We start from the raw sequence: 25288 nt of genomic DNA, 5'->3' as shown, positions 1-25288 counted from the left end.
CACACACACACACACAGGCACACACACACAGACACACACACAGACACACACAGAAGCACACACACACAGGCACACACACAGGCACACACACATGCGCACACACACATGCACATAAGCACATACACACATGAACACACACACACACACTCATGCACACACAGACACAGGCATAAACACACATACACACCGCATATACAGAGACAGGAAGAAAACAACAGCCTGTGCCCAAGAACAAGACAACCCGAAACGCCTTTAAGGAGTTGTGGAATTACATCTCTGTTTCCTTTCTTTAAAAAGTGCTATCTGGCATTGAAAACAAGACAATTTCATGGTTTCCCTTAGAGGTATAGTTCTACTTCCTTTTTCTTTTTATTATTATTTATTTGTGTGTGTGTCTGTGTGTATGTGCGTGTGTGTTTGTGTGTGTGTGTCTGTGTGTGTGTCTGTGTGTGTGTCTGTGTGTGTGTGTGTCTGTGTGTGAGTGTGTGTGTCTGTGTATGCGTGTGTGTGTGTGTGTGTGTGTGTGTGTGTGTGAACTTACACAGGTATGGGTATGTGTTGAGGAGAAAATTGTTTCCCCCTGTGAATCCTAGTCTGGTTTTTGCCTTTCAGTCTCCTGACCCCTCCCTTCCCCAATGGTTTCTGAAACTAAAGGCATTGGAGGAAAGAAAACTAGAATCTGATCTCAAAGCAGGCTTTGTCTTGATAAATGAAATAAATGCTCTACAGCCACAACCCTGTAAGTCCTTTTGGGTAAATGAATACCTGATTGTATCTGAGAGGCAAATTCGTATTTACATTCTGACTCTCGGAACGTTCTCACTGTCTCTTCTTACTCTGACTTAACTTGCTTGAAATGGATGAAGCACGCAGCCTGGTGCAGACGCGGCGCCTGTGAGGCTAGGACCGCATATAGCACAGGGACCCTCCAGGATAAAGAATACAAAACAACCTTACTTTCAATTCTTTTTTTTTTTTTTTTACAAAAACATATTATTATATGAACATACTGCTCATGCTCCTCCTGGGTCTGGGAAAGGCCCGTGCAAGAGAGATGCTGGAAGCTTGGATTAGATTGACTAGACATGGCGAGTCCTTTTCTTCAGGTTCAGCATTGTGGTAAATGTCCACCTATACTAGACACACACGAACTAGCTACTTGGGTTTACAAACACAAGACACGTGTGTGTTGGCTCAGCAGGGACTGAGGAGGGGGGTATACAAGTGTAAATATCAGGTCACAAGATTACATAGCATGTAGGTGCACGTACACAGGGGACTTTGATTTAGTTTTGGTTTTTCCGGTTTCTGCCAGGCAGCTGTTTTCCACCAGGTCACACCCAGGCAATGATGTCCTCTTCTCCAGGTTTTGAATTGTCTGCCTGCACGAAAACGCTCACTTTAGGGGAGATGGGACCAGAGGGGTCTACTTTCAGACAAGCCAGGCTCAAATCCTGTTCTCTGGACGGGGCGTGTGTAGAACACTGCTCTGCTCTAGAAGCCAGGTGTGATGGGGAGGGGAGGCAGGAAGCCGGGGAACCGGAAGCCCGCTGCCAGGAGGCAGGGCTTGGCTAGTGTGTGTGCATGTTTCGTTCCCGGGTTGTTCAGATACTGGTTTGGAGGTCTCCATTGAGGAGGGTCCTCTGGGTCTCTGTGGTCTCATTCAGCCGGGACTTGTCCTGCTTACTGTCACTTCTCTCCCCGTCCTCCGTCCCACTCACCTTGACCAAGCAAAGAACATTCTGGAAGCTTTTCTTGAAGTTGTCAGACAAGAAGGCGTACAGGATGGGGTTGGCACAGCTGTTGGCGTAGGTGAGGATCACCACAAAGTCAAACATGCCTTTCAGGGCAGGGGTGGGACTGATGGCTACAGACACGGAAGAGACGTTGAAGATATAGAAGGGGAGCCAGCAGAAGATGAAGACAGCCACCACAATGGACACCATTCGGGTCACCTTCTTCTCTGACTTTTTCCTCTTGGATGATCCCACTCGAATTCCAGAGGACTTCACCTTGATGATAATGAACAGGTAGCAGAGACAAATGATGGTAAGGGGCACCAGGAACCCCAGGATGAAGGCATAGATGATGAAACCCGTGTACCATGCACCGGATTCGCCTGGCCAGTTGATGGTACAGCTGCTCCTACCCCACTGGTTGCTCCGGAGGCCAGCATATATCATGATGGGCAAAATGACGAGCAGAGACACACACCACACGGCCACATTGATCATCTTGGCTGTCCGGGGCCGCCTCCATTTGGCTGACTTGATGGGGTGGACCACGGCCAGGTAGCGGTCGATGCTCATGACCGTCAAGCAGAAGATACTGGTGAACTGATTGATGCCGTCTACAGTCATGACTACCCGGCAGATGGCCTTGCCAAAAGGCCAGTGGACCAGCGCTACCTGCATGGCCAAGAAAGGCAGCCCTAGCATGAAGAGCTCGTCTGCGATGGCCAGGTTGAGGATGTAAATGTTGGTGATGGTTTTCATCTTGGCGTAGCGGAGAATGACATAAATGACGAGCGTGTTGCCACACAGCCCAACTACACACACCACGAAGTAGATGAACGTGAGGACTGCGTTGCTTGTCATGTCGTAGTATGGCTCGGTCTGGTTGGAGCCATTGCTTGGCCCCAGTGAGCCGTTGAGGTCAAACGGAGAGGGCATCCATACTTGGCTCCCATTGAACTGCTCAGAGCTCATCTCCATGGCTGCTTTCCAGTCCATCTAGAACCAAGCGGCCCAGAGATCTTCCTCTCACTTCACTGGGCTCTGGGGGCCAAGAGTCTATTGTGACATCTGGGAAAAGAAGCAGGAAAAGTGACCGTGGGTTCTAGGCTATTTGGGCTCTGTCTGTTTCTTGTTCATCTTCTTAGTTCCACATTCCACTCACCTACCTCTTTCTTTTTCTTTCGTGTATTCTGTGTGCTGCTGCTGCTTCGTGGTATGTGTGTGTGCTTATGTGTGTGTGTGTATGTGTGTGTGTATGTGTGCATGTGTATGTATGTGTGTGTGTGCATGTGTGCATATGTGTGTATGTGTGCATATGTGTGTGTGCATGTGTGTGCATGTGTGTGTATGTGTGCGTGTGTGTGTGTGTGTGTGTGTGTGGTGTGTGTGTGTGTGTGTGTGTGTGTGTGTGTGTGTGTGTGTGTGTTTGCACAGGTTCGGTATCCCCACCCCTTTTTGAGTCAGGAGTTTTCACCATGTAGCTTGGGCTAGCCGTTCAGTGAACTGCAGAGGTCCATCTGAGTCTGCCTCCCCTGCCGCTGTGATTACAGATGTGCCTCACCTCTGGCAGCAGTTTTCTGGGGTTCTGGAGGTTGAACTCAGGTCTTCTTGCTTGCAAGTCAGGAGCTTTACTGACTGAACCATATCCCACTCTTCCTTCCTCCTTCCTTCTTTTTCCTCCCATATCCCTCATCTTCCCCCTCCCCTCCCCTCACCCCCTCCTCCTCCTTCTTCTTTGAGCTGAGCTAGCCTGGAGTTCACTCTGTAGCCTTAGGTGACTTTGTGTACACAGCACTCCTCATGCCTGGGCCTCTGGTGCTTGGGGTTCCAGTCGTGAGCTACCATCCCTTGTTCCTCTCCTATGCACTTTTCAATTGAAAAGCAAGTTTTCTTTTTTTCTGTCTCGCTGCCAGCCCGCCTGCCAGCCTGCAGACTTTTTGAGGTCTTTTTTAAATGGTGGGGGAAGGGTTTGAGTTAAACCATCATCCTAGATGACGCACATGTGGTGGACGGCTATGGCTTCAAACACATAGACTTTGACCCCTAAGGAATTGACTGGTCCAGATTGTAAAAAGGCAGATCTTGGAGGGTTTCAGCCCCTGGCCCTGGAGGGGTCTGACACCGGCATTCGGGGTCCTCAAGAAGAACTCTAGGCTCCTCCCATGGTGGGAAAACTCAAGAAGTTAAAGGGAGAACAAACTTTGGCTCCCCCATTGAGCCCCACGTGATCTCATGCCCAGCCCTTAACGGCTGTAACTCTCCTTTGTCAACACAGGGGTGTCATGAGGGTTAAACCAGAGAAAATATGTGCAAATGCCTAGCATCATGCAGGCTCATAATTGGAGCCTCATAGATGTTACCTCCCCTACTGTCTCACTATCTCTAATCTATTGAAACCTGCCTACATAGTGGATCAAGTTATAGTCTTTAATATTAAAGGAAGAGCCAGGCTGTCTATTTAAGATAATGCTTCTGGCCTTCTCCTTCTCCTCCTTCTTCTCTTCCTCCTTCTTCTCTTCCTCCTTCTTCTCTTCCTCCTTCTTCTCTTCCTCCTCCTTCTCCTCCTCCTCCTTCTTCTTCTTCTCTTCCTCCTCCTTCTCCTCCTCTTCCTTCTCCTTCTTCTCTTCCTCCTCCTCTCCTCCTCCTCCTTCTGTTCCTCTTCCTCCTCCTCCTCCTCTTCCTCCTTCTCTTCCTCCTCCTTCTCTTCCTCCTCCTCCTTCTTCTCTTCCTCCTTCTCCTCCTTCTCTCCTCCTCCTCCTTCTCCTCCTCCTCCTTCTCCTCCTCCTCCTTCTTCTCCTTCTTCTCTTCCTCCTCCTTCTCTTCCTCCTTCTCCTTCTTCTCTTCCCCCTCTTCATCCTTCTCTCCTCCTCCTCCTTCTCCTCCTCCTCCTTCTCTTCTTCCTCCTTTTCCTTCTTCTCTTCCCCCTCTTCCTACTCCTCTCCTCCTCCTCCTTTTAGTTTTGATTTTCTAATACTCAATGTTCTCCATTCCCCACTCCACCTCTATTTGGGAAACCCCTTTTCCTAAAGGCCTTTTGCCTTCAGTTCTCTGACTTTGGACAAAAAAAAAAAAAAAAAAGGGAAACCAGGGGAGGGATGCAGGCTCTTCATGAACGTCAAAAGATGCTTTTAAAAACTGATGGAGTCCATTCAAACTTATCGTCCCCTTCACCGGGAGGCAAGGATTCTGTCCACCCTCAGCGGAAACTGAGGCTTAGAGAGTTAGAGTCCTTGGTGGAGTGGGCACTTGGATAGGAGCCAGCTGGCCCCAAATCTTATGTGATTTTCACTGTGCCCCAGTTGATGCTCAGCGGATGGAAACTGGTGGCTGGTTCTTGGGCCTTAGAGTGAAGCCACTGACTCGAGTGACCTCCATGCTGAGAAAATAATGAGAATTCGGTTGACTTGGCCTAAGGTGTAAAGCACCAGATCAACCCATAATTAATGATTTACCACAATTATAAAACGTCTGTGTGTGTGTGTGCGTGTGTGTGTCACACTGCTAGGGCCCTCTAGCAGCTAATACTTCAATGGAGGAGAAGGGCATCAAGTCACATAGTGTGTGAATTGCATGAAAATAAGTCTGTGAACAAAGGATGTTAGCATTAGGACACAGCCCTTCTCAGGGGGGTTCTCAGGAAGTTAGGGGCTGGGTCTTGTATGTATGAAGAGTGAAGACCTCAGTACAGGAGGTCCATCCAGGAAGAGGAGAGCTGGTCAAGGGCTGGAGAGTGCAGCATCTCTAGTTCACATGCCTGAACATGTTTCCTCGAAGCAGAGGACTTCTCCGAATGATTGCCTAATGCTGGTCGAGGCTGCAGGGAAGTTAAAGATGTAGCGAGCAACAGGCAGGTGCCATCCTTGCCCACCTCTGTCTCTGATTCATTCTCACTGCCAAATGACGGCCTGGCTTTTCTTTCTGCATTAATTCCCCCTAGCACAAGCTTGGTACAGCGAGGTCTGGGATTTTCATATTTGCATTTTGGGGACCCACCGCATTGTGTCTACATTGGGTAAGCAAGCAGAAGCAGGCACGGCCATTACAACCAGAAGCTGTAAAGAAACTCTTTTTAGTATCTCCAGATTATTTCGGGTTATTTCCATTGTCTTCCCCCTGCCCCCCGCCCCCTCCCCATCTTGTCGGTGACTTAATTCTATAGACCCAGAATCCTATTCAAGCTGCCTGCAGTGAGATCTCACAGTAACCATGAGTTTATGCCATCTAGGGACAGTGAGAGGGTACTTCAGTGTCTGACTAGGACTGAAGAACCCCTGGGCTGTAGAATCCCTGTTTAGGACCAAAAGGAGGAGGAGTAGGGGAGGGGGAAGAGAAAGAAGAGGAGGGGACAGAGGAAGACAGAGATGGTTCAAGGCCTGATGTGGTTCATTAGCCCTACTGTGCCTTTTGTGAAGGACGGGAATGAATGGCGGGGGTGGGGTGGGATGGAGGGGGTGTCACCTTTCTCTGAAATTGATTGAGACACACCTCCACTTTGGGGAGGGAAGTCTTGGAAGGTGGGTGGAGGTCATATGCTGGGAACCCCATATCCATGGAAGACACGAGCTTAGAACCCTAGTCCTATATAACGAGCCCAAGCTCTCCCAAGTGGCTTCTTTTCCTTTTATGATTGTCTCACTGAAAGTGAATTCCAAATGTCACCAGTCGATACTTGTTGAATTGTGGTTAAATTAAATGCACTGGGAAGTCGGAAAGTCTGGAAGTCAGAGTCTCTGTTTTGCTTTTCCAGTGTCATAGCTGTTGAATACTGGCCTGTGGCCGGGTGGGTGGCTTCCCCTGAGAGAGTCCTGGCTCTGAGGGAAAGGATTTCTACTCAGGAATCCCCTCTCGTTCTAGAGAATGTGAGGTGGGTTCTGTGAGAGACATCTCAGCTTTAGTTTCTTTCCAACATCTTTCTGTTGTGAGCCCTCAAGACTTCCCCACCCCCAAGCCTACCAAATACCTACACACACACACACACACACACACACACACACACACACACACACACCTCTCCAAGAATCTGAGGTTGGAACTTGAGTCTAAGCACTGGCTTAGACAGCAGCAGCCCTGTGTGGTCTACCACAGTGGAAGAGTGTCCCTCGCCATTGGGGCGGAGATGGATAAGTGAGCCTCAGGGTGACAGAGTTAGGGTGAGGAAAATATTTGGGGCCATAACTCGCTGACCCTGGAAACAACGTGTTCCCTAAAGGATCGCCACTGTTTCTACGAAGACTAAGGGAGAGTGGACTGCGGTGCCTGCATGTCCACTTTGGAAACGCAGAGGGGACTGAGGTGCCAGGAACAGCTAAGAGCTCTGACTGTCGCTTGGGGATCTGACCATTCAGTAGTTGGTTCTCTCCAATCTAGGTAGAGTCTGTGCCTGAGGGCGGCGGGCGTGTGTGTGTGTGTGTGTGTGTGGGGGGGGGGACCTGACCGCATACGAATCGGGCGATAAAAAGCCCGGAAGAATCTGTTTCCTTCTCTTTCGGTGACGTCCCCATCACCTGTCCCTCCTTAACTTAGGTCTCAGAGTGTGGACCCTGTGGTGGCACTTGGCATGTCCCTTCTCCTTTAGCTGGTCTCGCTTTCCTTGGGCCAGGGCTGTTTCTCGCAGGTGGCTAGGAAATAAGTTGTCCCCCATCGCAGCTACCACCTGGACACTCGGGCTCGCAGAGCAACGCCACCGTACTTGGGCATTGGCTTTGAGAACAAATCCGCCCCGGAACACACTACCTTTCCACCCCAGACACCAGGATATGCATCCTTCATCCACCTGTCACCTCCAAAGGCACAAAAGCAGAGAATATGCGCGCCGGGACCAACATGCAGGTCGCCGGGATCGGCGGTCTATCCCCAGCGCAGATGCATGCAAGTGCCCAAAGTGTGCTTGTCCCTCCCTCCAACTCTCGGTGACACACGCATATACACACACGCACCCCTCACCTTGCTGTTCCACGAGCACTCTCTTCTCGGTGCTCTCTAGCACCCAGAAGCTGTCCTTTACCCAGCGGGGGTCGGGGAGCGCGGCAGGTTTAGCGGGTGCTTGGCGCTCGGCAGTGGCTCCCTGCTTCCTTGGCTGGCTCGGGCTGGCCCTTCTGGCGTCTGAGAGAGAGCTTGCCTGGGCCCCGAGAGAGCTAGCCTGGCCTGTAGATCATTGACGCCCAGCCGCACACTGGTGCTCCAGGCGCCGGTGGCCTCGCGAGCGCGCCGATGGCTGCGCCGCTAGCATTGGCCCGGGAGGGTGGCAGCCCCTGGGCACACTTCCCCACGCCCCCGCCAGTGACGTCACGGCAGCTTGGCTCCGCCTGCCGGGTCCTGTAGGACCCGGTGAGCAGAGTGGAGAAAACCTGCCGGTGGCCCAGGGCGCCCAGTCAGGATAAGACAGCGGACCCTTGATGTTGTTGGATGGTGAAGCGATGTCAGTGTCCCCACGACTCCTCCCGACGAGGGCGCGCGTGGCTTTCTTTCCAATTTTAGAGACTCGGTCCGGTTTTACCCAACAAATTCCAGGCAGCTGGTGCGGCCACTGGGGTGACCTCGACTAGCTCCGGGACCTTTAAGACGCGTTCTCAAGTTTGCAAAGCCGTGCCTACCACGGACCAGTCCTGGGAACAGGACACAGGTTGCAGAGCCAGGCTAAGGGCAGAGGAAAAAGGGGTGACAGCAGCAAGCGGGTCTCCCAGGCAGGCGCTTGCAGGTGTGCGAGGGCACCTGGCCTCAGTTCCCGCAGCCTGCAGGCTCCGCGGGCTCCACCGGTCTCCCAACTGGAGGCCCCGGGGCCATGCAGTCTCTCCTAGCTTTAATTTAGCCCGTCAGTCACTGCTTGCTGGTCTGACCCAGCCCCAGCCCAACCGTTCCGCCTACGCGCGCTCTGGCGCTCTGCGGGAGCAAAGAGGGACTCGCAAGAAGTGGGAGATGTGTCGCATCAAGTTGCAGCTACTTATTTTTTGACTGCGATGATTCAGCCGGCGTTCCAATAGTTTAATAAGTCATAATCAATCCTGTCGCCTCTCTTCCCTCACCTCTCACCACACCGCTCTCTCTCTCTCTTCCTCTTCCTCTCTCTCTCTCTCTCTCTCTCTCTCACACACACACACACACACACACAGAGAGAGAGAGAGAGAGAGAGAGAGAGAGAGAGAGAGAGAGAGAGAGAGAGAGAGAGAGAGAGGCAGGCAGAGACAGACAGAGACAGCGAGCACACCCGGGTGGTTTCTAGAACATGAAAAATCAGAAAGCAAACCTTGATTAACTTTCTCTGTGGGTCCTCATGCGACCATCCTGTTTATAATCTTCTTGCGCGTTCATCTGGGAAACGCATAAATCCAGAAGTTGTGTGAGTGGTGTGAGTTTTGACAGGGAAAGGGAGCCAGCCAGCAGGTAGAAGCAGCCCAGAATAGCTTGTAAGTCAGAGTGTCGCCCACTGGCACCATCTCTATGAGATGTGTGGGCTCTTGTGGATTTGATGGAGATTGAGGTAGGGGTTGTCAGGTTCTAGTGGTGTTGAGGTCAGCTTGTCTTTAGTTTATATTTATTTATTTATTTATTTATTTATTTATTTATTTATTTATTTATTATGGGCAGGGTTGAGGGGCTGAATAGTGCAGCTCTCAGGACAAGGGGAGTGGCCTTCGGGGGAAAGAAGGAGCCGTGAATGAGCTCAGGCCTCCTCCTACCTCTGAGACACAGTTGTTACAATGCATATTGCCCACTCTAGTTTAAAACCCTGGCAGGAACAGAGAAGAACGAAGAGCCAGGAAATGTCCGATGTGAGTTCAGATCTCCTTGGCTGTTATGTGACCTTGTAAAAGTTCTTCAGCTGTCGCTGCTCAGTTTCTGTGTTCTTTAGAAAAATAGCTCCTGCAAAAAACAGGAGCCCCTAGCTCTCAGCGGCCCCTTCTCTCATACACAAGGTGACCCCCAGGGGGCAGTGTACAGTTTTTTGGTTTCTGTACCTTTGGTTCCATATCAACACCACCAACAAAAAAGCAGGCTGCTCTTATCAGCTAAATAATCCTTTCCCAAACAGCGTGGGGATCATTTCTGTGTGCTCTTAACATGCTGAGCACACACAATAAAATCCGCCCTTCAGGCACTTGGGAAGTCTTTCTCTAGCTCTCTGGGTCGGGTCTGACAGGCTCAGCCCCAGTGGATAGATGGGAACCCCGGCATGACTATCTTTTTTGCAGCTGGCCCCGTGAGATCTGAACACTTTGACCTTGACAGCAGAAAATGCCATCTAGAACAATTATTGATTTTGTCGGGTTCCTGCGTGCCTGTCTCCCCTCCCCCCACCTGTGAATGCCTCCACAGAGCCCTGAGATCACCTTTGGCTTTCCTGCACCGCCCCTCCATCCTCCACGTTTGAGTTCCCATTCCCTCTTTGACAATAACCTTGCCCTTTTGACACTCCCCCAGCAATCTGTCTCGGGCCTGTCCTCCTTCAGCAGCTCCTTTGGTAACTAAGTAACTTGAACCAGAGAAATACAGGGGTTGCAGAAGAGGTAATCTCCTCACTGATTTGCTTGGTATGCTTTTTTTAAAAAGATTTATTTATTTATCTTTATGTATATGAGTACACTGTAGCTGTCTTCAGGCACACCAGAAGAGGGCATCTGATCCCATTACAGATGTTTGTGAGCCGCTTGGTTGCTGGAAATTGAACTCAGGACCTCTGGAAGAGCAGTCCTTTGCTTGGTATCTTTAAGCCAATGAAACGAACACCTCTTCATGTTTGCACTTATCAGAGGGACGCTAGGTGGCAGGAAATGACGAACAGTAATGGCCTGGGAGTTCAGCAGACAACGGACTGGGAACTCTCAAGTAGGTCATTCTGTCTGGTCGCTTAGAGGCTTTATCAACTAAATGGGGAGCAATTGTTCCTCTGCCATCCATTTGGCAGATGGAAATGCTGCAGTTTAGGGGAAAAGTGTGAGGCGTAGGAGAGCTGGACTGATTGGTGGTGTCCATCTGGCATCTGGCATGGGGTCTGTCATCTGCACATGTGACATTTCTGTGGATGGAGAAAGAGCAAGGCCCCTAAGCTGCAGCATGTCACATGTGGGGTTGCTTTGGAGCTCACTGGCCTCAAACTTGTGGCAGTCCTCCTGCCTCTGCCTCTAGAGAGCTGGGATTGCAGCTATGTGCCACCATGCCTGGCCTCGATGTTTTGTTTGGAAAATATGCTATGTGATTACCATGATTCTTTAAAGCTACGCCCATTTGGCCTAGAGGGCTTGAGGGCTTAGATGCACAAGGACAATGGGAACCCCTTTCTTCCCTTCTTTCTCCCCTTCTCTCTCCTTGCTTATGGAACCTCTTTGGAAACTGCTCATAAGTCTGGAGCCAGCTATCCCTTCCCTCACCCCTCTTCCGACTCCCTTCTCCATCTTACTGGAAGTGCACAAAGACCACTGGGCCCATGAGGGACCTCGGAGCCTCTGATGTGTAGAGCCAATGCCCCATGGTTGTGTAAGTGAGGAAGCCAGACTCAGAGAGGCCAGGTGGCTCGCCCAAGACCATTCATTCAGCAAGGGAATAGAAAGGCAGGAGTTGAGTTTGGAGTCGAAAGACAGCATCAGGCTTCTTCCATAGGACATGGCCCACATGGCCTCGAATCCCTGGATGAGGGGAGGGAGTCCTTGCCCCCACTGGTCCCAGCATCTCTCTTCCCCTAGCATGTCAGGCCTGTTAACATAACGAGGTTTCTTAGCCCTCATCCTGGAACAAGTCCTCAGTGAGAGTTGGGGACGATGCAGCTGTCTTCAGGGACACTCCTTGGTGCTTACTGGAGTGCTCACCTGTCACAGGCCCTTCAGGAGGAGAGCGTGGGCAGCTCAGGAGAGGTGCCCATCACACCTGCCTCCTAAGAACACCATGAGGTGCCATTCATTCCTGGCCCATTGTCTTGCACAGGGCATATGTCTGTGGTCTCAGTAACCCTTGAATACCCCTGGTACTGCCACTGGAACCCTTAATTTGATCATTTGAAGACATCTTGAGGCAAGAACCTGGCTGGCCTTTATCTACCCCAGTGTTTCACACTTGACGTAGCCCCGAGAACCTTCCTATGAATCCATTTGAACATGTATTGAGTGCTTACCCAGTTCTGCACTGGGCACTTTGTGTTAATTCTCTGCATCCTCGCTGCAGTTTTACAAAGCCCGATTAGTGTTCCCTTTTCTGAATGGACCAACCAGGGCACAGAGAACCTGAGTTCTTCAGGGTCGCTAAGCTACCTGTTCAAGCTGCTTGCTTTGTGAGTACCCACAGTGCATTACCCAGAGCAACAGAGGTTAGCAGCTCCATCTTCTACAAGTTGATTAGATGGAAGAGGGACCATTCCCCGAATGGGTAGCATCTCTCTGTCTCTGTCTCTGTCTCTCTCTCTCTCTCTGTGTTTGTGTGTATGTGTGTAATAATCACAACTGGGGAATCACTAAGTATGCTTGCCCAGCTGATGAGCACAAGGAGTCCAGCTGTCTCCCCTTTCCTAGCATGGGCATTTCAGCCATGCACCACCATACTTGACTTTTCCCACCTTAAATGTGGGTTCTAGGGATCAAACTCAGACAACCAAGCACAGCCAACTGAGCCATCCCCAGCATGAATTTAATTATCTGTAGTTATCCTTAGTCTCAGGATGTCTTCGTAGATGGGCTCTGACTAGTTCCCAAATACTCGGGGGTTCTGACAGCTATCATCTGGTCCTCCCTTGACCTGATTTCCTGCTCAGAACTGTCTGGTTGTCACCCGCAGTGCAGGTGGGTGATCTGCTACTCAGAGGGGAGAAAGGACACCTGCTTAGAGGGTGGGACTTCTGCAAGCCTGTGTTGGCATTCTGTCTAAACTCCACCCCCACAGATATCTGGCTGCACTATGTATAAGCGGGGCAGGCACAAGGCCTTGGGAAACTCTGTGCTCCTGCACCAGACCAGAGTTTTAGAATCTGCCACCTAGCTTGTGCCCTCATGTGTGATAGAACCGGGTTAGGAGGGCAGCATCTGTGCCGTCGGGCCAGTCCCCACCCTAAGCATGCTGTATCTTATAGGAATGGTATGTCTCAGTTTGTGAGAGTCACTGCAGCCCACAAATGGTCCAGAGGCTGTGCATGGCCCTCTGAGGCAAGCTCTGTCTGTGCCGAGCATGAGGAGTCAACGTTACCTGGTCTCAAGGATAGAATGGAGGCTTCAGAATCCCCACTCCTCCCTTGGGTCCACGTGTCTGTGTGCCACCAGGAGTCCTGCTTTGGTCCCCTCACTGCTCTGCACATTGTCCTTGCAAATTTCTTCCCATCCTATGGCAAAGAAAGGGACATCCTTTCCTTAATGAGACACTCATATTCACATTTTGATGTGGCTTTAGGGGGGAGGTACAGACCCATGGAGGGTCTCCAGGTGGAGATGCTGGCATGGCATTGGTGGAGACCAGCCTCTGCGCTAAGTTGTGTGTCATTTCTTTGTGGATTCCAGCTCTTCCTCTGATCTGAGTCAGGCATTTCTACTCCTGAAGGGCCTCTATCACCAGCAAGCAAAAGCTCAGAATTGCTACAGTAACTACAGTTGATTGACAGGTATTTTCCTATCTCTGTGAGGGCTGCTCTCTGAGACTGCCACCTAGTACTGAACCCTATATAAGGTACATTTTACCTCCAGCTATGTACTTGTGATAAACTTTTAAAAAATTAATCATAGTAAAAGAATGAACAACAAGAACTAATGAATAATGAGATACAACAACAACCATAGTAGGATATAAGAAAAGCTTATCTAAGTTATAAATGACTCGTTTCTGGAATTTTCATTTCATATTATCAGACCTCGGTTTACCGTGAGAATCTGAGACTGTAGTTAAGAGAACCTTGGAAAGAAGTGGCTTTAAACCCTTTGAGCTGCAGTTCCCGTGCCGGCCTCAGGGTGGCGTGAACACACAGACCTCCTCTCGGGGTCCATCCTGTTCTCTCAGCTCCAGGCCTGCAGAACAGAACCCAAAAGGCCCCTCTACAGCTGTGCTTTTTACTTCTCCTCCCTTCTCCATCCTTCTGCCACTCTTGAGAAGTGACTCAGAATGATGGCCATGGTGCCATTTAGGGAAGAGCCACCATAGATGGGTAAGTTAGGAGCTGTTGTAAGGGATTGGCTTCAGAGACATGGCCCTCTTGGAGAGAGAGAACTGCTGGATTCTTTTACTTCAGCCTCGAAAGTACCTGAGAGTACAGACGCCTCTGTATCCCACTTCTGGCAGAGGAAAGTCTGATAGAAAGAGCTGCGTTCCCCTAGTGGATGTGGGCAGGCTCTTGAGAGGCATTGCCAGGAGCTGCCTGCCTGCTTCTGCGGCTGCTGAGTGCCTCTGAAGCAGGAAGCGCTTGCCCTCCCCTTCACAGAGACACAGGAGTGGCTCCCGAGAGCCCTGGATTTCGGTTGCAGGACCAGGAGGGGGCTTTGTTCAGCTGGGTGGTGTCCAGGGATGGGCTCTGGCTACTTTCCAAAGTGACAGTTCAATGGTAGCTTCTCGCTCGTGGGACAGCTGGCTGGTTGATTTTGTTTGGTGGTTCGGCTGCTAGTCCCCAGGCTTCACGGTACTCGCCTGCTCCGGGGCCCCAGAACAGATGGCCAGTCCAGGGAGGGGCTGTGGGGGGCTTCTTCATCCTGCGAGTCATTATCTGTCTTCTCTTGTCCACCCCCCCCAAAGGGCTACGGGTGTGCTTCTGTCCCACTCCCTCCCCCAGTTGCTCTCCTGTGACTGGATCTCTTCTAAACAGAAGGACGGGCCCTGTGGCTGCTGCCAGAACCTCATTTCTTCATGCTACTTCAGACACTCAGTCGCTCTCTCCAGAAAGACTCTTTTATTGGGGAGTTAGGAAGTCCTGGGCTCGTTTTTGTTGTTGTTGTTGTTGTTGGTGGTGGTGGTGGTGGTTTTTCGAGACAGGGTTTCTCTGTATACCCCTGGCTGGCCTCGAATTCAGAAATCCACCTGCCTCTGCCTCCCAAGTGCTGGGATTAAAGGCGTGCCATCACTGCCCGGCTCCTGTGATGTTTATTTTTTCCTTTTTCCTTTTTTTTTGTTTGTTTTTTTGCCATCTAGGATATGTAACTGTTTTGAATAATGGGGTGCCAGGCTTCGAAGTCCTTACGCTTAGGAGAGGCATGACTCTGCAGAAGGACTTAATAAGCTTACTCAAACTGAACTCAAACAATGTTTATGCAACATATATATGCACAGCATATAAAACATCTAAGCAACTTAGAGTCTTGGACTGTATCTAAACATCGGGTCCATCTCCTCCATAAAGATTTGGCACCAACATTCTTCTCTGAACTTCGTGGTTTCAGCTCCAAGTTGAATTTTCAAGGACAAATTCCAAAAAGTGATTTGGCAGTGGTGGTACGGAATGCATATTTAGTTTTCTAGGACAAGCGCTTCCGAGTGTAAGTTGACTTAGACTGTTTAGAAATGGCAACCACTCACTGGATCTATAGAAATGGCAACCACTCACTTGATGTATACTTCTAATGCGATCAGCACAAACAAAACACCAGCCTAGAACTCACAATGGACAGTGGACTCATGCCTGTGAAGACTGTACAAGCACCTTCATCTATCCATCCATCCAGTCTATTTTACCCATCTACCCATCCATGCAGCCTCATCCAGTCACCATCCACCTACCCATCCACCCATTATTCATCATCCATCTATCCAACCACCCACCCACCCATCCCCCACCCATCCATCCCCCACCCATCTATTCATCATCCATACATCCATTATTCATCATCCATCCATCCATCATCCATCCATCCACCCATCCATCCACCCATCCATCTGCCCACCCATCCATTCATCATTTATTCATCCATCCATATATTTATCCATCTATTCATTCACTATCCATCCACCCACCCACCCATCCATCCATCCACCCACCCATCCATCCAACCACCCATCCATCCATCATCCATCCATCCATCCATCCATCAACCCACCCATCCATCCATCATCCATCCATCCATCCATCCAACCACCCACCCATCCACCCCCCACCCATCCATCCCCCACCCATCTATTCATCATCCATACATCCATTATTCATCATCCATCCATCCATCATCCATCCATCCACCCATCCATCAATCCATCCATCTGCCCACCCATCCATTCATCATTTATTCATCCATCCATATATTTATCCATCTATTCATTCATCCATCCATCCACCCACCCATCCATCCATCCACCCACCCATCCATCCAACCACCCATCCATCCATCATCCATCCATCCATCCATCAACCCACCCATCCATCTACCCACCCATCCATCCAACCACCCATCCATCCATTATCCATCCATCCATTCATCCATCCATCCATCCAACCACCCATCCATCCACCCACCCATCCATCTACCCACCCATCCAGTCACCATCCATTCATCCATTATTCATCCACCCACCCATCCATCATCCATCCATCCATCTATCCATCTAGTCAACAAACAAAAAGTATTTCAGAGAAAAGGGAGAAATCTTATTTTCTAAGCCCTGAGATTGAACTTTTGATAGTGTCCTCTTGGGATCAGGAAACCCATAAAACTTCACCTCAAGCTGGGCAGTGGTGGCACACGCCTTTAATCTCAGCACTTGGGAGGCAGAGGCAGATGGATTTCTGAGTTCCAGGCCAGCCTGGTCTACAGAGTGAGTTCCAGGACAGCCAAGGCTACACAGAGAAACCCTGTCTCAAAAAACCAAAAAACCAAAACCCAAACCAACCAAACCATCACAAACTTCCCCTCGAGCCTCTAATCCTGTTAACACGAGACAGGTAGGGAAGTATTTATGGATTTGAGACACCTCTGCCTCCGTGGCTCTTCCAGAATTCAGGTGGTTTTCATGGGCTCTTACATTCTATCCAAGAGAGGCTCCAGGGTTGTTATGGCTAAAACTATTTCTGCCCCTTTTTTGGTACTTTGCCACAAGGCTGGCGGTTTGTCAAAAAGCAATTAGTGGAACATGACTTTGTGACTACTTGATGCACTTCTGTGGAGCGCTGGAAGGGAGGGCAGCTTTGGCCTCCTGTGTGGATAGGGGCCTCCTGGTGGGCTTGGATTACTCATCCTGGTTAATGTCTCCTGAACTTACATCATTCTCTGCAATTGAGGTATAAATAGTAAAATATATGCTGATTATATGAGCCAATCTTTAATATGAGGCAGTAGCAGGATTTGTTTGGCTGGAAAACCTTCTGATTTGAGTTAAGCTTTCTGTTTATTAAGTTATATATGAAGATGTTTTGGAGAGGCAAAGAGTAGGAGTAGGCTACTGAGGACCACTGCACGGTCCTGCTCTGCCCCTCCATTTCTGATACCCTCCCAACAACAAACAATTCTAATTATTTCTGTCATTTTTTCTATTGTTTTACTTAAATGTGTTGTAAATAGCTCACAGGCACCTCTATTTTTTTTTTAACTTTTCTTTTTTAGGTACTGTTGACTTCCCACTATAAAAGATGCCTAACCCAGTACTTCGAAATCTCCCAAATCCCTTCATTTTCTTTCCATTAAATCCATAGTCAGTGTTTGCATTTTTTTGTAACTACATAAATGTTTAAAGCTGAGTCAAGAGCTCTTGTCTGCTGGTTTCTCTTTCTTGTAGAGCCTTTTGTTTTCCCTGGGTTAATGATTACCTCTTTTCTGAATTTTTCTCTGCTTACTTTTCTATGGCTCTGTCAACGATTCATTCTCAAATTCTGACAGTTGAGGATTCGGTCCATGTGTTACTTTTCTCTTATTTTGAAAGGCCTGCTTATTTTTATTTTATGTGTGCGACTGTCTATTCATGTTATTTATGTGTGCACGCATGTCTATTTACCATGGGTGTGCAGTGACCTCTGAGGCCAGAAGAAGGCATTGAATCTCCTTGGAAATGGCATTACAGAAGGCCGTGAGCCACCATCTGGGTGGCAGAACCCCACCTGGGTGCTCTTAGCCACTGAGCCATCTCTTCAGGCCTGACTTTCTTGCCTCATTTTGGGTTTAGTTTACTTGGCTATGTGGGTGGGACATCGTCTCCAGAGCAGTGGTTCTTAACCTGTGGGTCACAGTGCCTTGGGGCGGGGCTGTCAAATGACTCTTTCACGGGGGTCGCGTAAGACCTTTGGAAAACACAGATATTTACATTATGATTCATAACAATAGCAAAATTACAGCTGTGAAGTAGCAGCAAAAATAATGTTATGGTTGGGGGGGGGTCCCCACAGCATGAGGAAGTGAGCTAAAGGGTTGCACGCAGCCTTAGGAAGGCTGAGTGCCACTGCGTCAGAGGAAGAATATGTTACAGCCAGACTCAAAGATGATCTGACCTCCTGGTACAAGCAGCCAATGCTACTCAAACCCTCTGGGACCCCACCCGCATTGATGGGTTGGGAGTGATGATATACCACTTCCTAGATTAGGGGAAAGAGCTGTTCTGAAGTGTGTGTGTGCACATGTGTGTGTATACATGCAGAGATCAGACAGAGCATAGCTGTTCTGAAGTGTGTGTGTGCACATGTGTGTGTGTATACATGCAGAGATCAGACAGAGCATAGCCTCAAGTGCTACTCCTTAGGCGCCTTTCAGCTTTAGTTTAAGACAGGGTCTCGCTATGTGGTCCTGGCGAGCCTAGAACTCTCTCTACAGACTAGGCTTGTCTTGGCCTCAAAGAGCTTCCTGAGTATTCTGTCAAGCCACGTGCCACCACACTGCAGCATATTCCTCAGTCTTTTTTTTTAAATAAAGACTTAATAAGGTATGTTTGCATTTTATAAAGATGTATTTACTTTTATTTTATGTGAGCTCGGGGTTCTATGTCTGTTCACTATGTGCATGCAGTGCCCACAGAGGCCAGAAGGGGGCGTGGAGCCCCTGGAACTGAAGTTACAGATGGTTGGGAGTACCCAGAACCAAACCCAGGTCCTCTGCCAGAGCAGCCAGTGCTCTTGATCCCTCCTTAGTCTATTGTTACTTTAGGTGCCTGGAATACCTTCTTTCTACTTTCCTTTTTTCCTGGTGAGTTTTGTTTTGTTTTGTTTTGTTTTGTTGTTTTTCGAGACAGGGTTTCTCTGTGTAGCCCTGGCTGTCCTGGAACTCACTCTGTAGACCAGGCTGGTCTCGAACTCAGAAGTCCACTTGCCTCTGCCTCCCAAGAGCTAGCAAGTGCTAGGATTAAAGGTGTGGGCCACCAGTCCTGGGCGCCTGTTGTTTTTATTATGCAGCTAGACCACATTTCTCATTCCTTTGGGTTAATATTTTTTCCTTTTTATTGCTTTTGTTTTACTTTCTACGTGATATTTCTTTAAAGATTTATTTATTTACTTTCTACATAGGAGTACACTGTCGCTCTCTTCAGTTGAATCCCATTACAGATGCTTGTGAGCCACCATGTGGTTGCTGAGAATTGAACTCACAACCTCTGGAAGAGCAGTCAGTGTTCTTAACCGCTGAACCATCTCTCCAGCTCCTCTGTGTGGTATTTTATTCCTAACTCCTGTATTGTTCTTTTAAGATTTCAACCATTGCATTTCTAAACTCCAAGGGCTCGCTTGTCCTAGAGGCGTTCACCGTTTCCAGCCTGCTGTTATTATGACACGGGTCTGACCTTTCATTCCGACTCTCTGAGGGCTATTCTTACTTTTAATCTTCTACCTCTTGCTAGCCCACTTCTTTCAGAGCCCCTTAGCGTAGGCATTTCTTTTGTCTGTCACTCGGGGTTTTCTAGAGATGTCTTTAGTGACCCTAAAGGAATTATGTCCTAGTGACAAGAGTTCAGGTGCTCTCTGGTGGTCCTCCCCACGTAGGTGTGGCTGACTAGGACTTGGTCATTTAGAACTGCCTGGCCACTCTATTGAAGAACCTGTGTGTATTATTACATTTTTCATCGTGTTGACAGAATTCTTGACAAAAGCAAGGTAAGGTTCATTTTGTTTCACCGTTTAAGAGCACAGATGATTGGTGGGAAAGGCGTGGTGGGAGGAGCCTGAGGCGGCTGGTCACGTGACATCTGCAGTCCTGAAGTGGAGGGTGATGAATGCAAAGACGGTTCGCTTTCCTCCTCAGCTTGCTTTCTCCTTCTTACGTAATCCAGGGCCCTGGCAAGCATAACAGTGTTGCTCCTATTTAAGATGGACCCACTCACCTCCGTTAACCCGATGTAGAAACATGACCCTCCCACTCACAATATACCCAGAAGTTTGTCTCCTCGGTGATTCTAGATTCTGTCCAGTGGACATTCGCTATAAACAGCCATGTTCTACAAACTCCCAGATTGTTCTCATTGGCTTGTCAGCATCTCCAGAGCCTCAGCCTGGATCCTAGAGTCCTTAACACTGCCTACTTCTAGTGCTTCTGGAGTCAAATGGGAGGAGGTGGTATAGGATGGCAACATTCGGGGTTCCAGATGTATATTTAATTCTCTTCTTTACAGCCTTGTAGCCCATCCTCACCTCCTGGTAGACCCCATCGCCCAAAGTCTGGAGCTTGATCGGTCCAGTCCTTGCTAAGATAACAGCTTGGGGGAGAGCTGCACTGAGAAATAGCAGGTCTAAGCATGTCCTCCACCAACCAACCTTTCTCTCCAATCCTGAGCCCTCTGTGCCTGGACAGCTTTGGAGTCTTGCAATGTGAACAGAGTTTCTGTTTTATCCTGCCGCCCCCCCCCCGTTTTGTTTTTCTCCCCTTTTGACGTTAGCTGTCTCCTTGTGATGTAGCAGTTTTCTTGCTTGATGTCATTTTTTCCCTCCATTTTCTTTTCCCTTTGAACCATTTTCCCCCTTGCTCTCATTTTGGAGTAGCACGATGCTCCGAATGCCAGCAGCCTTCTCCAGCTCATTTCAGAAGTTGATGGAACTATTTGGGAAGGATTAGGAGGTGCGGGCTTGTTGGAGGATGTGTGTCACTGGGGGTGGCTTTGACGTCTGAAAAGCCCACGCTAGGCGCAGTCTCTTGCTTTCTGCCTGCTGCCTGTGGATCAGGTGTTGCTCCAGTGCCATGCCTGTCTGCCTCCCATCACGATGATCAAGGACTCTATAGTCCTCTAAAACTGTAGGAAAGGCCTCATTTGGATGCTTTCTTTTATAAGAGTTGCCTTGCTCATGGGGCCTCTTTTTTGTTTTGTTTTGTTTTGTTTTGTTTTCCGAGACAGGGTTTCTCTGTATAGCCCTGGCTGTCCTGGAACTCACTCTGTAGACCAGGCTGGCCTCGAACTCAGAAATCTATCTGCCTCTGCCTCCCAAGTGCTGGGATTAAAGGCGTGCACCACCACCACCACCCGGTGCTCATAGGGCCTCTTAATAGCAGTAGAATAGTCACTAAGATAAGTGATTTGGAATGAAGAAAAGAAACTCACGTGGATTATCTGCTGTATTTTATAAAATATTTTATTTTATTGTTTGTATGTGTGGCTAAGTTCACCGTGGGTGTGCAGTGCCTGAGGAGACCAGAAGAGGGAACTGGAGTTACAGATGGTCGAGAACTGCCTGATGTGGGTGCTAGGAACTGAACTCATGTCTTCTGGTATAGCCCGAGCTCTCTTAGGCACTGAGTAATCTCTTAGCCCCTTCATCTGCTGCATTTAAACAGACATCTTAATGGGTAGTCTGCATTTGAGTGCCATTTGATTTGATTAATTTCTATGTGTGGATATATTTTAAAAACAGATTTATTTACTTTATTTTGTGTATGAGTACCAGCAGAGGTCAGAAGAGGGTGTTGGATCCCCTAGAGCTGGACTTACAGATGGTAGTAGCAAGCCACCATGTGAGTGCTGAGAAGCAAGCCTAGGTCTTTGCGGGAGCAGCAAATGCTTTACACCAGCGAGTCTCTCCAGCACTATGTGAAGATATTTTAAATTCTCATTTAGTTGCTTATAACCAGTTGAGCCTCGCTAAACTGGCCAGCTTTGGACTTGATTATTAATTTGTTTGGCCAAGTGCTTTTCAGTTTAGGCAGCTGACACAGAGCCCCCACCCCAGGCATTTTCTGGGGCCTCACTCTGGGTCAGTCTGAGTGAGCGGGTGGTGAGGCTACACCACCGAGCTCACCATCAAACACTGCCATTGTTGTTACGCCTGCCTTTGCAACTGCAGCTGACTTGATTTCTGTTGTGTCACACGCGCATGCGCACACTCCCTTCCTCTAGGACTAGGTTCTCTGACTGGTGATATGTCAGATGTGCAGATATGCTATGTCTAGTTAGGGGGCCTCCTCATGACATGTGTGGCCATTAGGTCTTGTGGGGTCAAATGATCGTAAGACCCTTTCTAGTCCCTGGCCCTCTCTTTACTTGAGTCGTCCTCCTTGGGTATTGCTGCTTTTTTCTGTCTTCCCTTCCTTTCTGATCTCCTCAGTCCCTCTATATCCACCTAATCAGATCTGTCGAGTATTTGTTCTGGGCCTGTCCCTGCCCAAGGGAGGTGGACACATGCCTGTCACACTAGATCCCTAGGGCTCTAATGGGAGCAGACAGACCTTGGGTAGATAAAAGGAAAAAAAAAAGCAAGTCAGGGATTTTGACTCTGCCTGGAGGGAATGGGATTAGGAACATCCATTAGATAAGTAGAGGGCATGTGGAAGGGTGGGGAAGATCTTTTCAGGCAGACCAACTGAGAAGAGATGTGCTCGTCTGTGAGGCTTTTCCAGAAGCTTCTGTTTGGCAGCTGTGCCTGTAAAAGCTCTGTGCTTGGCTCTCTGATTTAAAGCTAGGTGAGATGTCTCTCCAGCTGCTGCACGCTTGTAGCATTGATGGAGAGGCATGCCGACGGTTGGTGTGCATCGTGCTCTGTGTTCCGACGGTAGATTGATGTCCTTTTGGAGACATGGTGTGTTATGAGAGAGAATTAAGGAGAGAAAAAGGCAAGCAGAGCCGTGGTTGAGGTGAGAGGGCCTCAGGTACTGTCGGGAGCTGAGTGGTATCCCCGGAAGACTTCTAACCCCTGGCTCCCACAACTTGGTCTTATTGATAATTAAGTTTGTGTTTGTTTGTTTGGGGCTATAGTGGAGCATGGGATACATGGAGAGCACTCATGTGAGAACTAGTGAAAGCTCTTTGTTCGGAGCTTGCTGGAGCAAGGGGTCTGCCGTCATCATCTGTGCTGAGACTAGAAGCTGGGCACAGATGCCAGGAAAACTACAGTACCGGCAGTTCAGATTTGCCTAGAGTGGGGACTGTCGGAATGGCAGAGGGCCTAGAAGCAGGACTCTCTGCATGCTTGGTTAGAGAGTATATTTGACTCTCATCAGCGTATTTGGCTGCCCCATGGGGCTTTTAAGGCAGCTCTCAAGACTTCTCAAGTCCTGGCTCTTCAGGGCCATTTGTGACAGGGTTAGCTTCCTGGCCTGGTCACTGCAGACAATGGCTGGCATCTTGGGTAAGCTGAAGGTTCTGGTCAGAGATTTGTTTCTGTACATGGTCTGACCATTGCTTCTCTATTCAAACCCTTGGGAATTAAATGGAGGCTGTTAGGGTGAGTCCTACTGCAACAGGACTGGTGACCTTGTGAGAAAAACAGAGACACAGGGGCTGAGGCTCAGGGGAAGGTCCAGATGATAATGCAGGCAACAGTGCGAGCAGTGCAGCTAGGACCAAGGCTAATGAAACAAGGAAGTCCTCCCCAAAGCCTCCTGGGGGTCCTCCCCGAAGCCTACTGGGGGTCCTCCCTGAGGCCTCCTGGGACTCCTCCCCAAGGCCTCCTGGGAGTCCTCCCCAAAGCCTCCTGGGGGTCCTCCCTGAAGCCTACTGGGGGTCCTCCCCAAGGCCTCCTGGGACTCCTCCCTGAGGCCTCCTGGGGAATGTGGCTCTGCCTGTGCCTTCACTCCAACCTCTGGCCTGAAGAACTGTGAGGCCATGGGGACAATGTATTGTAGTAGGAACAGGCCAGGAAGACAATTGTCCTGTTTAGGGGTTAACTGGGATCCAAATGGGTGGGATGCTTCTTCATGCATCCTGTCCTAGGACCACCGGCTCCACATTCACCTGGACATTTCCCAAAATGTGATTCCCTCGTGTTTTACATTGACCTACACAGGAGGAATTTCTGAAGATGGGGCCAGAGGACTTGGTTCACTGAAGTACCAGAACGTTTTTGGTTTTTTTTATTTGTTTGTTTTGTTTTGTTTTTGTTTTGGAGACAGGGTTTCTCTATTTAGCCCTGGCTGTCCTGGAACTCACTCTGTAGATCAGGCTGGGCTCGAACTCACGTTGTCTGTTTTAATTTAAAGAGTTTTAGTTAGTGTTATTTTTTATTTGAGTTTTTAAGTTTTTATTTTATGTGTGGGTGTTTTACCTGCATTCTGACTGTACAGCGCGGGCATGCCTGATATCCGCGAAGGTCAGAAGAGATGTCGGGTCTCCTGGAACTGGCGTTATAGACAGCTGTGAGCTGCCATGTGGCTGCTGGACAGGAACCAGGATCCTCTGGAAAAACAGCTAGTGTTCCTAACTGGGCCTACATGCTTGCCTTAGTCAGGATTTTCCTGCCGTGAACAGACACTGTGACCAAGGCAACTCTTATGAGGACAACATTTACTTGGGGCTGGCTTCCAGGTTCAGAGGTTGAGTCCATTATCATCAAGGCGAAAACATGGCAGCGTGCAGGCAGGCATGGTGCAGATGGAGCTGAGAGTTCTACATCTTGTTCTGAGGGCAAACAGGAGAAGACTGACTTCCAGGCAGCTAGGACAGAGACGTTAAAGCCTGAGCCCACAGTGACACGCCTACTCCAACAAGACCACGCCCACTCCAACAAGGCCACACCTCCAAATAGTGCCACTCCCTGGGCTAGGCATACTCAAACCACCACAATGGTGGAAGGAGAAAACCAATTCTTGAAAAGTTGCCCTCTGACCTCCATTCACGTGCTGTGGCAGGCTGCAAAAGTGTGCATGTATACACACACACACACACACACACACACACGCACGCACGCACGCACGCACGCACAGGATAGAAAAATAGATAGATAAAATATTTATATTTATTTGTTAAAAAGTAAAACCACAACAAAAGCCCCAGTGGTGATCATCATTGCCAGACCTTGGTAAAACACTCCGGTGGCCTTCTGATGTTTTCTAGGCCAACCTGTAGCTTCCTCCAGCTCCCTCCTCTTCACCAAGGGCAGCTAGCTCTTGGCTTCCAGCCTGTTCAGTTCTTTCTACCTAAGCCCTCACTCTCTGGGGACTGCTTCCGCTGAAGGAAACCCCGCCCCCTTTTGCTCCTCCCACCAGAAGGAGTCCCAGTCTTAGGGTGACGTGCTGAAACCTGAGAAAGCCATCTCTGTAGAGCTGTCTCAGAGTCGCCTCCCTCCTGTCCTTCTGCCTGCCTAAGCACTGTCAGGTCCTGATAAGTTCACATCTTGGCATAGCAGATGAGCAGAGTCTGGAACCTCGATTCCTGCTGGTGTTTTGGAAATTAAAAAGCTCCGTATGTGTTTGCCCTCCCTCTCTTCCCCTCGTCTCTTTGCAGAGCCTCTCTTCTTGAAATCCACAGGTCATCCTGTCCCCACCATCCCCGCCGCCCACACT

At 49.2% G+C, this 25288-nt stretch overlaps 2 protein-coding genes and 1 long non-coding RNA gene across 4 annotated transcripts in view; 1 reads left to right on the top strand and 2 right to left on the bottom strand.

Moving 5' to 3' along the window:
- Slc39a11 (solute carrier family 39 member 11) overlaps nt 1–25288 on the top strand; it is a 432379-nt gene that overhangs the window by 25149 nt on the left and 381942 nt on the right. The window lies entirely within an intron of this gene.
- On the bottom strand, nt 954–8441 carry Sstr2 (somatostatin receptor 2). Of its 2 annotated transcripts, XM_031351833.1 has the most exons (3): nt 7680–8441; nt 1722–2804; nt 954–1382 (listed from the first exon to the last, which is right to left on the bottom strand). In XM_031351833.1, exons 2-3 carry the CDS (start codon nt 2730–2732, stop codon nt 1335–1337), a joined length of 1059 nt encoding a protein of 352 aa, XP_031207693.1. In that variant the 5' UTR covers nt 2733–2804; nt 7680–8441; the 3' UTR covers nt 954–1334. The 2 variants fall into 2 exon arrangements, with proteins under 2 accessions (XP_031207693.1, XP_031207692.1); XM_031351832.1 differs by having other exon boundaries at nt 954–2804; nt 7680–8433.
- On the bottom strand, nt 19696–20401 carry LOC116077351. The gene is made up of 2 exons (XR_004113209.1): nt 20338–20401; nt 19696–19860 (listed from the first exon to the last, which is right to left on the bottom strand). It is a non-coding gene; the product is annotated as an uncharacterized LOC116077351 (long non-coding RNA).

Source organism: Mastomys coucha, unplaced genomic scaffold, assembly GCF_008632895.1.
Source record: "Mastomys coucha isolate ucsf_1 unplaced genomic scaffold, UCSF_Mcou_1 pScaffold5, whole genome shotgun sequence".
In the NCBI taxonomy this organism is placed as follows: domain Eukaryota; kingdom Metazoa; phylum Chordata; class Mammalia; order Rodentia; family Muridae; genus Mastomys; species Mastomys coucha.
This window is presented reverse-complemented; position numbering and strand designations above follow the sequence as displayed.

What these genes read in the sequence shown, in the direction of transcription:
- Sstr2 (XM_031351832.1), bottom strand. Translation starts at nt 2,732, where the DNA reads ATGGACTGGAAAGCAGCCATGGAGATGAGCTCTGAGCAGTTCAATGGG.